The sequence below is a fragment of the Anabas testudineus genome, chromosome 7 (assembly GCF_900324465.2).
Source record: "Anabas testudineus chromosome 7, fAnaTes1.2, whole genome shotgun sequence".
NCBI lineage: Eukaryota > Metazoa > Chordata > Actinopteri > Anabantiformes > Anabantidae > Anabas > Anabas testudineus.
This window is the reverse complement of record NC_046616.1, coordinates 21,816,789-21,834,172: the sequence shown is the minus strand read 5'-3', so window position 1 is coordinate 21,834,172 and position 17,384 is coordinate 21,816,789. Positions and strand designations below refer to the sequence as shown.

General features: G+C 41.2%; 1 protein-coding gene across 1 annotated transcript; it reads right to left on the bottom strand.

Moving 5' to 3' along the window:
• Window positions 1-48: 48 nt before the first annotated feature.
• LOC113167217 (ankyrin repeat domain-containing protein SOWAHA) lies at window positions 49-17,142 on the bottom strand. The gene is made up of 14 exons (XM_026367638.1): window positions 16,844-17,142; window positions 14,153-14,214; window positions 12,991-13,200; window positions 12,275-12,373; window positions 8,534-8,590; window positions 8,201-8,302; window positions 7,063-7,074; window positions 6,868-6,927; window positions 4,248-4,334; window positions 3,463-3,465; window positions 3,048-3,050; window positions 2,746-2,818; window positions 2,473-2,568; window positions 49-1,819 (listed from the first exon to the last, which is right to left on the bottom strand). The coding sequence occupies exons 1-14, from the start codon at window positions 16,974-16,976 to the stop codon at window positions 1,647-1,649; spliced, it is 1,170 nt and encodes a 389-aa protein (XP_026223423.1). The 5' UTR covers window positions 16,977-17,142; the 3' UTR covers window positions 49-1,646.
• Between the last annotated feature and the right edge of the window lie 242 nt (window positions 17,143-17,384).

Sequence of the window (17,384 nt, the reverse complement as noted above, 5' to 3'; positions counted from 1 at the left end):
TGCTACCGTATGTGAGGTGCACACACAGTGAGAGACACACAGCAGTGGTAACAGTTAGATATAAAATACAGTTTATTACCAAACTATCACAATTATATAAATACTGTGCAAAACACGTAAGGAAGGCTGGTTCTTCAGATTAGATTATACAATTAACTGTAACTTTGATAATGGCACCAATTCATAAACAATCAGTTAGTCAACAACAACGTAACAAATGATGAACCACGATTCACTATGTAACAGTGCAAAAGTGAAAGTAACACCTGGATACACAGCAGGCTGCAGGAAGAAGAACCTCCACTCGTTCGCACGAGCAAGTTTTCAAAGGAGCAGAGCTGCACAGAGGCCTGAAACATCAGAGGTGACCTCCTGAAGTCACGGCTACAAACGCAGAGCACGGATAAACTGCAGCGTGAAGAAACAGGTTAAAAAGAAAACACTGCTGCTGACCATTTTTCAAAGTGTAGTGGAACTTTTTAGACTGATTTCCTACTTTCCAAGCACGTCACTGCCTCTCAGTTATGTGAGTAGAAAGTGGGAATTAACGTGTATAAGTAACAAATTTAATAAACTAAAAATCACATTTACCAAAATGTGAAAAAGCTATTTAAAAATATATATTTTTACTCCATATATTTATCTTTATTTGTCCGTCAGCTTTACTATTTTGCCTTTTAGTTCAGTTGAAAGATGGTGTTTTCATGGACATTATACAACTTTGTAATGCAAAGCAGAAAGTTTCCACCCAGAAACAATAACATGTCGCAGACGTAGTGAAAATCCCACTAAAGTTGAACACAAGACTTTTCAGTGGTATCATTTTGATTTTCAAGTAGCAAATTTAACAGAGCTATTTAACTTAAGTTAGCACTAGCATGAGGCTCAAAGTCCAGTCTGCGTGCTGAAGCTTGGGTCAGGCCTGTGGTTTGTTTGGGAAAAATGGTCAGCATCAGTACAGTCTATAACATAATATAACATGCAAACGCAGTACTGTGATCCCACATTAAAAAACCAATCAGTGTATCACAGTAACAAATATTGATGGCATTAACCTTAATGACTCTTGCTTCTGGAATATTTAATTGAAAAAATAAAATACGCTGCAAAAATTGAAGGTCATTTTGCTTTTTAAAAATGAGTCTTGTTTTTAAAGATTTCTACATTAGAATCCTGGGACAGGCTGAGAAATCTTACAACACATGGCTTTGGTCTTTTCATTGTATCTGCAGACGATAACATCATTCAGAGAATCACCAGCCTTCACCTTTGAGTGAATCTACAGTGGATGATTGTCAGAATAACACAAGCAAGCACACAGGCAAGCTTAAAGAAGGCGTGAGACGTGAGGCATCAGCTCGTTTGAACCTATAAGGCATATGTTAACATTTGGCAACATCAACTTGCATGGTGAGCATGAATGCTGCTGACACAGTAAAAGCACTAAAAGCACTTGTGTTCAGTGATTTGATGAGATGCATCAGTAAGCTGTCTGTATGAGCAACTTGGTGTGTGCCCATAATAAATATACACAGTATAGTATTAATACTTCCATGGTATGTACACGTCGTGTGTGTGTCAATATCAATATAACGATATAAGTGAGCATAGGAAAGCTAGTCGAGTCAGATCATCCCCGTTTGTCCTCAGCGAGAGAATTTTCTGGGTCTGAACGGAGGCAGAGCGAGCTGATTTGACGCCGTCCTCTCCTCCTCTATCGGAGCCAGCTCCTCTGCGGAGCCCCACTTCTTCTTGGAGTGGAACAATGACACCAGCTTCCTGTTCTTGTTCCGCTCCCTGACCTGAGTCACCTGAAACTCTGGAATCAGGAGAAACGTTAGTTAATTCACTGGGAAAAAAGTGGTGTTGAGAATTTAGATGAGAGGATTAACGTCATTTGCCCTCTCCCTCTTTAAGTGGTAGCTTTGCATTCAACACACATGACAAAAGTAGCTATATTTTCCTTGTATCTGACATACAAACATAAGAGCAAGGTAAACCTCCCATCTTAAAGAAATTCCCATAATTCTAAACTGTAGCTTCAAAATAAATGCAAATTTTCTGTTGTCTACAAATGGCTCAACTGTTGTTGTGCTGAAATGTATGTATTAAAATGTTAAATTTGGGCACACGTGCTTCACCCAGACAACTTCACTTGCTACAAAGACAGCAAAATTTAAACACTTAATGTGACTTTAACATTTTATCTAGTAACTCGAGCCATCAGGCAAACTTTGAGTTCATCGCTCTTTGTCCAAACAAAGTGCTGAACTACTGTCTTCATATTGCTTTTTGAATTAAGTAGGCTATATCTTTTATGGCACATTAAAGATATATCACTGAACTAGCAAACAGTCAAATTAAATCAACAATAAAAGAACAACATAAAACCACCACATATATATACCTGTAGTATTAATACAATTCATGGTTGTTATCAATTAAATTATCTTTAAAAGTACAAAGACTCACGTAGCTCGCACTCTTCCTCTGGAACCTCTGGTTCTTTCATGTTCAGGTAATGGAAGGCAAGACGGCCGCTGTAGTCCCTTACATTCACTTTAGCTCCTAAAGAATAAAAACAACTCTGAAAACTGAGACTCCTCACCGAGGACAGCAGGCGAACTACTTCACTGACACCTTACACCGAAATCTTCAAGGAATGAAGATGAACAGTACAGTATAGTAACAGTATAGCCTGCTGTAGCTGTTATCATGTATCACATAAGTAAAAAAATCTTTTACCATATGTCCCTATGAGCAGGTCGAGAATATGCTGGTGACCATGCAACGCTGCGATGTGCAAAGGTGTGTACCCCTGTAGAACAAAAAAAAAAAATAAGTACAACAGGAGACAGCGTGGTACTTAGTGCTGATGCACTGGGATTGTGAAGTATTCACTTTTCAGGGACACTTGTGATAGATTACATGCAAACACACTCTTAACACTCACTTGACTGACACATAGAGGGCTGAGCTAGTTTAAAATCTATTTCACCTTCATGTGGCGCTGAAGAGAAAAGCTGTTGAAAGGCTTTAGTACCTACCCCCTAGAGTTTCCCAGGGCCAAACGCAGCCAGTGAAAACAGCACAGAAAAAAAAAATACAAATTAGCAAAGGTTATGGAAACACCAGATAATGACAAAAACATAATTGCTTGGTAATTCACAGAAAATTGCATAGTTTCGGAGCAATGCACGCTAGTATAGACACACTGTTTTGGGAAACAATTAACATGACATGACATGATTTATTAGCGGGGCGCTGCTGCAGCCCGACAACACGTGCTGCCGTAATACATTTGCACAGCTGGATCTTCATGGAGATCAATTAAGAGAGCGTTACATCACTCAGGGGGCACAGCAGAAAAAAGCAGCAGCCGCGTCGCTGTCCTGTTGTTTGCATTCACATTAAACTTACTGTACATACCCATCACACCCTGGTAAAAGCCTGGTTACTCACGTGCTGCAAGAAAAGCACAATATGATCAAAACAGTGATTGTGTATGAAACACAGAGCAAAATGGAATTCACTGGAGTCTTAAAGGGCCACTTCACACATTAATAGATGTATAGCAACTTGTGATGTTAACTTTCAGAACTTCCTCAATTTATTTCAAGCTTAAAAAAACACTAACAAAAAATCACTGTGATATTTTAACTTACTATGTAAAGGATGCTAAATTCTCTTGTGTGACAAAATAATGTCTGATCTAACTGCAGCGTAGTTTCAAATTGAACAAGAAACTTTTATTCCTCTGGTCAACATGTACTATGCACCTCGCTACTGGAGAGACAGCATCGACTAACAGAAGCCTGGGTGTGAGGTCAAGTCTCTGACTCGCTACAGTAATGCTACTGAATTGCATTATGGAAAATGTAGGATCCAGTAAGTTTTTGGCGCTTAAAACAAAAAGTCAGGCTCAGCTACTTCTAACCACTTTCTTTTCTTTCTAATTTACTCTTTTGCAGTACAAAACAACTGGATATCCCCTTAAAAAGATCTGAAATATCTGAATCTATCTAAGTCTTGAAATCAGTCTTTTCACTCCTATTTAGCTCTTAAAAAAAACAGAATAAATGTCAGTTTAAGCTAAACCAAGTTGAAGAGTGACAGAAAATGAACTGGTGTTAAAGAGAAAGATTTTTTTCCTTGTTTCGATTTCAGTGTGCAATACAAACTAACTGGAGTGCCCCTTTAATCTCACTGTGAATAAAACCGGGATCTGGTAATAAAGTTGCACTCACTGATTTGGTGTTGACATCAGCCCCGGCGTTAGCCACCAGAGTGGCCATGTCCTTGTTGCCATGTTTGGCAGCCCAGTGCAGAGCAGTCTGTGTGAACAACAAAAGACTTCTTACAGAGTATACTTCTCCACTGAAATGTTCTGTACTATTATCAGGTGGTAATTGCTGTAGCATCATTACAAGTTGCCAAGGGCACAGGGCCAGCTGCGCACAGAGTGGAGCGGACAGATGGAGGGATGGTGAGAAGGAGGGATGGAGGAATGGAGAGATGGTTTCCTGCCATCTAACGAAGCCTAATTACAAAACAACACAGCACTGTGCCCACAGTTGGGTGGGGGGGGGTCCTGATGCCTGTCACCAGGGGGAAGATTGATGATGTTAGTGTGACCCGCCAGGGGAGACCCACCCAGACATCACTGCACTACTGTCAGTGCATGTCAAGGAGGGAAATACGGGCCCCTGCTACACTGCTCATAGAGATACACCCACATGTCCCATGCAAACCACATCTACCTGCCAGACTTCAGCTGTGATCTCCTCTGTTTTCCCAGCTCACTTTAAGCTGTGTAATTATGGGCTATCAACAGGTGAAAGCTGAGTGTAGGTGCAGATGTCGGCTAAGTAACCACATCCATCCTTTCCGATTGTGACCTTTAACGCAGTAAATCAAACAGTAGCTACACCTACAGTAACTGGTTACTCTGCAGATCAAAATGTTCTACACATTAGAAATAGTTCTTACACTTCATTTCCACAGCTCTTTTGCAGATTTGGGCTGTTTGAGTCATTCAAATAAATTAAAACTGTGTGTGTTCAAAACTGTATACAGTACTTCTCCCTGGGTTAGGACATACAAACTAAGCGTTAAAAATGCTTCTGAATCATTTCAATTGTGCAGCACAGAATATTTTTTCCATCCTCATGGTTAAAACCTGAAGAACAGCTGTAAGTCATATTAACCAGCATTACCAGGTGGTTGTTCTTCAGAGAAAAGGAGGGTTCACTCTGACTCCAACAACTACTCTACCTGTCACACAGCTTGTGTTTAAAAGCTGCGACGCTCAACAAGCTGATCATAGCACAACGGTGCAACAGAAAAAGTATCTGCTCAGGGGAATGAAGAAACAATATGTAGCTGCTGTACATCTCTCTGTGTCAGGCACCTGGGAGACAGATTGTGACAGACGCTGTCTGGCTCAAGTATCTCCATCTCTTTTGTCTGTCCCCTGTCACATCTGAAGACAGATTGGCTGTGGGACAGTTTGACTGGCACCTCAGCAGGTCTCCTGGTGGGCAGGAGTGATGGACGAGGCTGAACAGGATGCAGCGCCTTCCCTTCCTGCGCCTCTCGTTTCTGTTCCTATGCACCGGGGTGACCCCCCACCTGTCACATCACTCAGGGACGCTCTGTCCCCGCCACGTGCTCCCCGGTGAGGGAAGTGGTGGCTAAAGAGGGCTACACATCAACAGCAGACACAAAGGCCAGTGTGCCCTGTGCCGTTCTCCTGGAGGTGGAGAAAGACAGAGAGGAGTGATGGGCAAATGATGTACTTACAAACTGTGGAGCAGAGGAAGTCCGTCACAGCGGGAGCAGAGGCCCACGTCACACGGAGGAGCAGGAAGAGAAGAACATGAGAGAGAGAGGATAGGTGAGATCTGGGCGTTCTGACCTTCACTTTTAAGCAACTTCACCTTAAACAATTGTTTGAAGTGCGTACATATAAAACCACCTGATCCCAACAAACATTTGGTCAGAACAGGAACTTAAGTCCTCCCAGGATGAAGAGTAATCCCTTCAGTCCTGGTCAAACATGTGATTTCAAGCCTGGTATTTGCTGCACTCACTAAACATCTGTTGAACAGAGTCAGAACATGACAAATGCAGTTCAAACATAATGTATCCTGGTTATAAAGACTCTGCTTTTCATGAGCCTTGTGACTTTCTTGATTGCAGGTATCTCTGTACATGATCTCTGGTCAAGTCTCTGCTGAACAGGGAAAGGCTGAAGACTAAAGGGAACATCAAAGAGGCCTGAGGGGGACTTAGCACCTTCCCATGGACACAACCAACATTGTTCTACAATTAATCCCAGCCTGCTCTATTACTTTCAGATTATCTTTAAGTGGGTGAAGTCTTTGTGGGGCATTAAGACTTTCCTTAATCTCCCCCCTCCTCGATCTCCCTGCACTTCAATGGCAGCAGTGCTATCTTGTCCGGGTGGGGATGGCTGAGGCTTAGGGCTACTCTTAGAAGGTGGTCTGCCATGGCCACTGTGAGAACTGTGACACAGGGGAGGGACAACAAACATGCGCTCAAATCTCTTAAGCGAACAGGGAGACAAATAAAAGGATTTGGGTTGTCAGGGGGTCACAGGAGCTAAAAAGCTATCTTTCATAATCCTTTTGATAGTGGACCTTTGAAATGCATGATGTGGATGTTTTAACACAGGGTTCTCAGAATACTATTAAAGGCAAAATCTGTGCAGAATGTGCCTGTGAAAGTTACAAAAACAAAACGCCAGTCTGAGAGAGAGGAGTCATAGCTGATGAACAGGGCAAACACAACAAGATATGCCAGTTTACGACAAGCTGCAAGTGAACGTCTGTTCTCTCAGGCTGCGTGTTCAAGAGCTACAACACAACAGGCTCTGATAGAAGTATGAATGATGAAACTTACCCCCTGAGAGCGATGGTCATTGTCACAGTCAGGAGGCATGGTGTGCGGAAATGAGAAAGAAAGTCAGATAACAATCATGTACTAAACAATATCATATACTTAATGACTCAATTACACCACAACTTGTCAAATACTCACTGAGGTGAAGTCCTGGTTTGACCAAAAAAGAAACACGAAACCAACAATTAGTCAAACCATTTATTGACCAATATTGTAATAAAAGTGTTGCTTTAAGGATATTTTAAGTTAATTTGCAGAGTTTTGGTGATTATTTCATATCCACTAAGATGACTGCTAAGGTCATGAACAAATACAGCATCGCTATGACAAACACTGATGAGTTACAACACAGAGCAGTGAGATAGTTCAACCAGGAACCAGGAACCTTTTAAGCAATTTAGTTCAGTTCTAGTCCTGTGTCCTCAGAAAGTACTCTCTAAAGGTCTAACTATTGGGGCGGGCTATTCGTTTTGCTGTTTGCCACAGAAATCAGGACAGAGCAGCCTGAGAGATTAGAGCAGTGATGGACCAGGTGCGTATAATCTTGTAAAAGTGACCCTCCATTGCACTTTTGATATGTCATCAAGCTAATTAGCTTAATCCACCCAGGGCTTTGGCCCTGCTGTGGAAATGGAAATCACATCTGCATCAAGGACTTTTATCCTGACAAAGGTTCCTGGACTGTAGTTCCTGAGAAAGAAAAGTACTATGAACTTTCCACTGGAAACAAACCTCAAAGGAACTAAACTCCAGGCCTTAATCTAGGAAAATAAAAGTCCTTTTTGCTCATTGCTGTTTCCTTTTCCACCACGTCTTAAGAAGTGTGATGATTAAGGAAGTGAGACTAATAACATCTATAAAGGAATTTCTACACATTAAGTAACATCCACCTCAAAATCACTCATGTTGTTCTTGGAAATGACTTTTGTGTGACTTTTAGAATAAGATCTAATAAAAATGAAAACCACACATGTAGCAGTGGAAAAGGAAACAGAACTCCAGAGAGCTGGTCTCCAAAGAAGACAAGTGAGTCTTCACAAAGCTGTGATTTCCACTGTGGGGCTCAGGGGTACTGCAGATCAAAACCTTGTTTAACACGAATAATATGCTTTCCTGAGCATTCACTTTGGATTCCCATGTTTCTTGTCCCATCAGAGTTTGTGATAGCAATATTGCAGATATTATCATCATCAGGTGGACAAGCATATGACTAGAAGAGCCAGTATGTAAAAAAGTGGAATTATCCTTTAGGAGTCCAAGCAGAGGGTGGCGCTACCTTCTTGTTGGCCAGCGAGGAGTCCTGTCTGAGCAGCTGAGAGAGGTCAGGGACTCGAGCGCCAGCAGCAGAGTAGATCCACTCCTTCTCTATAGGATCCAGCTTGCACAGAGGAGGGAGGAGAGTGTTGTTTAGACATACACACATGCACATACAACAGTGTCCACATCCTCTAATCTGTTTCCTACAAACGACTGAGTCACAGACAGCTGTCACATGGTGGGACACACCCATGATGACTCTGCACTGACTTCAGCAGTTTCTACTTTTGCTTCTGTTACATTTTATGTCCTGCTCCTCAGAGACCGTAGGAAAAGATGTGAACTGACTTACAGCGACGGAGGCTGAGCCCATGCTGCCCGTACCCTCTTCGTCTTGCTCCGACTCGGACTGAAAGACAGAAAGAAAACAGAAGCCTCTTACTTGACGAGTCAAACTGAGACTCAACTCGACTGCGCGGTATCAGTCAAAGCGTTCACACGGCACGATCCATCCTCACAGGAAGCACAGACACACACCGATCACACTGCTGTGATGGTTTCCAGCACGACCAAAGGGTGTCAGACAGCTAGAGGGGTAATGAGACAGCGAGGCAGAGGTGGCGATTTCACACATTAGGGTTAATGAATAGCAATCCAATTAACAATTAACCAAAAAACAACACATCTACAGTTGGGCCATGTGTTTCTGACACCTTCTTAGTCTAAAGGGGTCAAGAGAAAAACTGTGTAGTGCGTCACGATGGCTGACTTATGTGTGAGGGAACCATTTTCTTTCTTCTTGACTCTTTTGAAGGACGACTTGATTGCAAATTGTTCTCAGATCATACGGTGACATGATGTTAAAACACTCGGCCCTTTCATGTCTCTCACACAAACTGCCACACGTCAGCGAGCTGAACACGAAAAGTGGAGGGATAGTGTTTTTCCAGCCTGTGACACATGGCTGTTTTTTTTTTTAAAGCACTTAAACAGGCAGAATAGAATTCCAGCGAACACCCCCTCTCAGCACTTTTTTTGTTTTTGTTTCATGAGTAGTAATTTGAATTGCTTCAAGAGCTGCAATTTATTTTCCTTTCGTCTCGTCTTTGAATAGTTTGAAAACACTGAAAAATAGACTATTGCGGTTTTTTGCAGCTCAGAGACGTCTTCAAATGTCGTGTTATGTCTCACCATCAGTTGACAACTCACAGATATTTCATTTAACACCACAAAAGACAAAAAAGCAGAACATAAAAAAATTATTAGTTAAGTTATTTTTTCCTTTAAAAAAGGCTTAAAAATGAATCCATTATCAAAAGAGTGAATTTTCTGTAGATCGAATACAGATTTTTTTAAACGCCTGGTATAAAAATATGTATTGATGGAGATAATTTAGTCAGAAAATATGTCTACTTATCCACCAACATATACACTGATATATGATTCCACTGTAATCGACATGCATTCAAGCATGACAACTACAACTTCTTCTTCTTTATAAAAAACAAAACTTCACATAGAGAGCCGTAAGAGAATAACAGCACAGTTTACAGTGAGAGAGGTGTTGTCACTGATAGTGTTACGCTGTGTAGAACCAGCCAGGTAGCTTCTGTAATGTGAAACAACTGTCAACAGCGAGCGTCCCACATTTAGAGTTCAATGGTGTGACTAATACCTTAAGCAAACACACTTAATCTGATTGCAGTGCTATATTAACACACTCCGACATATTTCATCTGTCTATTGTGTAGTCCATCAGTGAGAGCCTCATACTGTATCTGTCCCAATCTCTTTTATGGGCACAAATGATTATTATCGTTCTAATGAGTTCCAACATGTTGCTGCTTAACATAATAACAGGGAGCTTAATTTAAATGCAGATTTTACCCCCCTCTCCCACTACTGGTTCTCCGCCCATTCAAATTCAACACACAGTAGGTTACAAATCCAGATCTTTTACTCAGCACCACCTGGTGGGTGCTGGAGGAACCACTGGAGTGAAAGTACTGAACTGGAACTCGAGTGTTTTTTCCCCTGTCGGTGGGGAAAGACGTAATCAGATGACCTCTATTCAAACATTTTTACTTACAGTTAATAATAGTACAGTAGGAGAAGCTGTTTTTGTTTGTTTGTTTTTTAATAAACTGAAAAAATTGTATCTATGAAAATGATGCGAAAGAAGTTAAAAGTTTCAGTGAACAGTGAATGATATTTAGTTTACGATGAAAACTAAAATGTAAAAAAACAAAAAAGACATTTTCACTTCTGCTTTACAAATGACTGAAACTGGATCAAATTAGCTACTTTGAAGAATGAGTTTTCTATAATCACTTCAGCTTTCACTGTTATCTTACTTGATACTAAGTATTCTCTTTAATTGCCTATTATTGCTCATAAATTATATTATAAATCTAATGTAACTGGTAACTAAAATGCTAAAATAGCATTTTATATTTATATATATATATATATATATATATTTATTCTATAATAATATTCATAGTATTATATATATATCATTATATAATATACATTAATTATTTATATTATTATTATATTTATTGATTTAAAATATAAACATTTCTGTATGAAATGGAGTGGAGTAGAGGTAAACAGTAAAATAATAGTGTTAGAAATGTAATAAAAATAAAGTACAGATACCACAAAATTGTATTTGTACTAAGTTACAGTCTGCCATAGTTCCCCATTTGCCTACAAGTTGTGTTTTACATGAAGAACTATCATTTCCAAACTAAAGTTTTAAATCAAAGAAAAAATAAAGTGATTGATATACATGTTGTGTATAAAAAATCATATGAACAAATTATAAAAACAAAGCTACATACTCACGCACTGTAATAGTGCGTAACATTATTTAGTCACTTGCTTTTTTGTCACCTATATCATATAAATATATTGTCTTATATTTAATCTTTTCTGACTTGTTAAATTTCATCTGTTTATTTAATGTGTAACCAGCATGTCCATTTCTTCTTCTAAAATGATCAATTATTTAAAAATAACTTAACTTGCAAAAAAAAAAACCATCAATGAATTTGTTTTGTATAAATAAATAACTTGTTTTGTTTTGTCCCTATCAGTTATATTAAGAGTAAGTTCATGGGCAAATCATTTTATCTATATGAAAAAAATGTCCAACATAGTAAAGTTTGACAAAAGTGATCTGATTACTACACTTGTAATACATTTTGTTTGCTAAGCCACATTATACAGTCTGACGTATAAAGTCCGGTATACCTGGTATGGCCTGAAAATGATTCCAGAAAATCATTTTTGAAAACGCAAGAGTCACAAGCAGAGCATCATATAAATCCCTAAAATACTGGCAAAAACTGATTATGATGACTTGAAGACTTCAACTGCAAAAGTTCAGTTTAAACATTTTTGCCAGCGCACTTCACCATCTGGCAGACTCTACCTGCTGCAGAAAATATTCCCACCTCAGAATGGTTGTCGTAGTAACTACTGACAGTTTTACTTAGAAAAGTTAAATAATGAATCAATCACAAAAATTGCTGCAGATCAGTTGAAAAAAAATTTCTGCTGGTTCTGCACCGCAGACCGCATCATACACTGCACTACACTTTGTCTGGAGCTGCTCTTTCACGCATGTAGCACGTAGATTAGCGCATGTAACAACAGATTTGGACAAGATTTGACATCTAGATAGCGATACTGCATGAGGCAGCACAAGACGCAAACAGTTTGCTGCAGAAAGCACGGTGATTTGCTAATAGCACATCAAAGCAGCGCTGGTCAGACATTTCTCTGAGCTTGCACTAAGGAACCCGTGAGGTAATGTCAGTTTAATGTCCTGGCTGACTGACTCGGACACACACTGCTCCTCTGGGTAACGTCTAGAGAAGTTCAGGGTTCTAGTGCATGTCTGGAAACAGCTTAAGATTACTGTAAATGAACTACAGCATATGTGCAGAGTCTGCCGCCGAACAGCATGGCTGTAAGCAGAGTTGTGAGTTTGCAGGCAGACAAAAAGCGACACTGCTGCTACTCTGTACCAACCAGTACAAGCTCAGTGCAGCAAACACTGCCTCTCAATTAACCAAACTGTCACCTTCCACCCTGTATCTTTGTCCAGCTCGTCCTCCCCACTGCTTTGTGCTGGCGCTTCATGGATTAGGATGACAGGAGGTTGCAGTAGTCCCTGTTGGTCCTACAGGAGGACAGACATAATATTATACTGTAAACTCACACTTTCACTGATCCAAATGTGTGACTTCGGTGCTGTGTAAATATTTAGCTGCGTTAAGTGCTGCCTGCGGTTATCAACCAGCACTTGACTTTGCTTACTCTTTCCTTCCCTTCACCATGTGGGTGTGGACAGTTAACGTCTGCTGCAGGGCCTGTTTGATCAAATTATGCAGGAGAATATTCAACCGTCACAGTAAAATACATTACATCTCCCAGATCTCTGATCAAATAACTCCTCAACGTCCAGAGGGTTACTGTGCATTAAACGGGACATCTACACCCCAGCTGCATGCTTCTGTGCACTAGTGTTAAACAGCTCTGACCTTTATGCTATGATATAAGCCCTTTGACCTTCCCTTTCTTCTGTGAGATTCATCCCAGGGTCCCTCTGTGCAAACATCCATCCACAGAGTGCACTAACAAAGACAGCCTTGTTTAGAAATAAATCTACCATTCACATGAAGAGTCAGCGCTGCATCACGGGGTAATAGCAGCTATCACTACAGCTGAATCATCCCAGCTCATCCCACGCCTTCTTCCACACACAGAAAGAGACAAGTGAGCTGATTTTAAGTTCACCTCTGCAGCGTTTTCGGGCTCTGCAAACGACATCTGCTCCTCTTGCTGTTGCGTCCCTTGAGGAGGAGGGTCATCTCTCATGTCCCAAGTGGCCGTTGATTTAGCCGGGCTCACGTGTGCCCCTGCGTCCCCGTCCGTCCCGTGATGTTTGGCGTCTCGCTCATGTAGCAGCTGCCTGTATTTCTTCTTGAGGATGAGGTACTTCTCCCCCTGAGGCAGACGGTTGAAAAGTGGGTAAAAGGTTTCCATTAGAAGCCATGCCAGCAACATTTATTCAGTAATGGGAATTAAAAGTCAATGCTTTACCATATTTAAATGTTTTATATGATCTACAATTTGTGTGTTGGCATTATATATATATGTGTGTGTGTGATTTAGTCAAGTGTGTGGATGTGTCTCTAGAAGAGCAATCTTCAACTCATGCTTATGAATATCTGTGAACTAAGTGTGAACCCTAAAACAAGTGTTACTAAGGAAACTGCACAGTGCGTGTCCCTGGTGTCTAAGAAATGTCTTTCCTTCCTCATAAACCACTTACAAAGCCCATGTTTGAGCGTTTTCTTTCCTGCGTTGTTTACATGCATGTCTCCTCAGTTGCTGTCTTCCTCTTCCTACCTTTGTTGATGCACGGCTGCAATTTCTGGTGCAATGCAGCCATTCTATAGGTTACTGTAATAGTTCAACGCTGTCCAGTATTACTTTTAAAAAGTTATGTGGTATTTCTTAAAAGCTCATCACTTAGTTTCTAGCATGGTTTTGAGCTCCTCATCTAACTCAGGAAACAAACATATTTATCAAAATGTCTAAAAATATTTATTTTAATATCATTCCAAAAATAAAACCACCACTTACATAATACCTCAAAAAAAATCTACTGGTAAATGCTGCTGGAACATTTCCATTAGTGCCATTGTGTGAAAATATTTGATAAAAAATAAAACGTAGTTTGGTGCAGCTGTACTCCCTCGAGGGAAACCAGTGGGTACAAACAGGTCTGCAGAAAACAAAGCAAACAACTTTTCCTAGTACTTAATATGTCATTAAGTCAGTCAGTCTAACTGGAACAATGACTGCACATAGTGAAACAGTACAAATGAAAACAGAATAAATGAGAGCACAGCTTTCTCCACATAAGGTAAAAATATTGCAATAGTTTACTTACATTCTCAGACTTCACCACAGCGATTCGGTCGATAATGAGCTTGAATTCCTCTCTGTATTTAGCTGCAGGGAAAAATATTTGACTTGAAAAACTGACAATAAATACAGCTTTTAATATCTCACATAGTGCCATACTTTGACATTAATGGTTCCAGTGGTCCAAAATGTCGACTGCAGGCAAAAATAATCACACTGAGCTCAGCTGTTTTATATCAGTGGCAGAAAGGGACCTTACAATTAGCCTGAATTAAGTTTGACTGATAAAACACAAAGTCTTTGCAGACACACAATATAATACAGTAGAACTTGTTTCCAATAGATGTGTGGTTAGTGAGTGATGCTCTAATGTATGACTCCTTTTCTTGATCTGAATTGTGAACAGGCAGTAAAAGGAACAAGGAGAAGCTTCAGAACACATCAAGAACACATGGATACATGCAGTTCCCACTGCTCCCACTGAAACCACTGCAGGACAAGCTCAAGAAGAATAAGCTCCCTCTGCAGTATCAGCAAAAAACCCCAAACAGATCATAGTACATCCCCAAAGATCCGTTACCCTTTCCTGTGAGAACCAAACAAACTACGGCTGACGAGCTGATAGAGGCTATCAGATAAAGCTATCAGCCTCTGTTTACACCAGTGAGCAGATATTCAGACTGTGTGATCAGAGGCCGAGTCTCAGTGCAGGCCCCATGGTTATCAAGCAGCCAGGACAGCTACACGAGCACAACATTTTCCAGGCGGAGGTATTCCATTCATTCCAAGGTGTACATGGGCATGCATCTCAGGACAATTAAAGTGTTTCCTTTTCCTGCTGTGCACACAAAGAATATTTATAGTGAGTCAGTTGCCCAGCTCGCATTCACAAAAACAGGAAGTCCAAAGGAAGCTGCCACTTACATCTGTCTCAACACATGAATTCCTTGCTTAGCGCAGCGCGTAACACAGTGTGAGTACTAGTTATTTATTAGCCAGGGGTCTGCACAAACAGCCAAGTAACACAAATGCACACGTGTGCACACCGCTTCATTCTCCTGACCCCAGTTTTGCCTCCGTTTTACAAACTTGATGAAAGAGCGAGGCCTTTCCAGGGCTACATCTAGTTATGCATGTGGACTTAATCACGATTAAAACACTATCATCACCATTACGACACGAAAAGCTGCCGCCACATGCTAATGTCAGGCTTTAAATATGTGGAAAGCACTTTTCTAATTGGACAGTCACATCAGATGGCCGAGCATGGAGGCAGCTTTCTAAACCCCTGTCAACAACTGCAGCTCTGACCTCGCATCTGGACAGTACTTGCTGGCAACTGCAGTACAAGGTCACTTTGAATGATCATGCAGAGCGGTTAAAATACAGTGTATTTCACTGGATAGATAATGAATCTTTATTTGTTTTCTGAGTCAAAAACACTGAGCTACTAAACTGGTATTTGGACTGTCGTTAGTCAGTGATGGGACAAGCGTCTAGCTAAAACGAATGCGGCCTTTCCTGCAATATATCCTGATCCATCTCATTTCATTCATTTGAAAGCTAAACTAAATTCAAATGTCAAAATGCAGCATTGTTTTATTCTGGTCTGATGTGACCTAACCTTAGCCACTGCTCACAGACTGTAGGCACATATCATTGTGGAGCCAAGCCACTATTATCACACCACCATTATGGTGCAACGCACTGTAAACCACTCTGGCAGGAAATGAGTACACAAAAAGACAACAAAGAGACTTTAAACCAAAGATATGTAATATAGCTAGAAATGCCAAACCACTACATCAAAGTGCTAAAAACACACACACACACACACACACAAAGAGATGCTCAACAACAACAGACCTAAAGCTACAGACGCTAAATGACTACATACTAATAGAAAGAGACATGAAATGACTTTCTAAGATGAATTGTAGACGCTTTGTGTCTGTTGCAGTTTGGGAAAGTTCCACATGTTTTTGCACAAGAGCCGATCGTGTCATCATTTACTGGAAGACACAGTCCAGGTCGACAGGACGAGTAAAGTGCAGCAGAGTGTACTGCAGCGATGCAGTACTTTTAGCTAGACTACGTGTACCTTATAGTATAGTGATGCTACAAAAATACACAAACCCATCACTCCCAAAAACACTGTTCAGTTGAAGTGTGAGCAGTTTGGGTGTTGGCAGTGAGTCAGGACAGATTGCATAAGAACAGTATGTGGGTAGAGCAGATCAGCACTAAACAGTCAGAGCTATCAAATCCACTGTCCCTGCACTGGACCAGGACACAGTGTCTCCTGTGTGGACACATGTCGTGGACTGAGCCAGGTCCTGAGTTGACTTCCAACAGGCCTGAGGGAGGAAGTGACAGCATTCCTGCTGAGAGCTGGATGTTCAGAGGGGTTTTAATGCGAACCACATGTCTGCTGCTGCACAACACACACGACACACACAACACACACACACAACACACACACACACACACACACACACACACACACACACACACACAACACACACAACACACACAACACAACAATGAGAGGAGGGAACCGTTTTAATCCCGATAGGACAGGAGAGGAGGGTCAGGAGAACACCGGGTCACACACTCAGCCACAGTGTGTGTGTGTGTGTGTGTGTGTGTGTGTGTGTCATCCCTCACTAACCCACCCTCCCTTTCTAATGCCCCCCCTCATCGACCCTCTACTCACCGCGCAGCTCACCGTCCGTGTGTCCGATAAAAGGCTTGAACGTCTTCAGCATGTCTGCGTTCCTCACGCGGCCTGATGTCCCTCCGCTGCAGTAGAAGTAGTCCAGCAGCGACTCCTCGCTCACATCCCTCATGTCTGCAGCGAGCCGCTCGTCTTCCTGCTCGGCTTGTGGCCAGTGTTTCTCTCGTCCTGGTGAATGTTCACTCGGCCATTTCGCTCTCCTCTCCACTCATTTCTTAATAGAGTGAGTGTAAACTTCACTCCACCCAACGAGCTGACCGCTGCTGCGCCTCCTCCTGTTAACCCTTTGAAGACGCCCCTCCGGCGGGCTGCGTCTTATCTCTGGCCCCGACACCGCCTCACGCACACGTTAAACTACTACTACTACTACTACTACTACTACTACTACTACTACTACTACTACTACTACTACTACTACTACTACTACTACTACTACTACTACTACTACTACTACTACTACTACCACTACTACTACTACTACTACTACTACTACTACTACTACTACTACTACTACTACTAC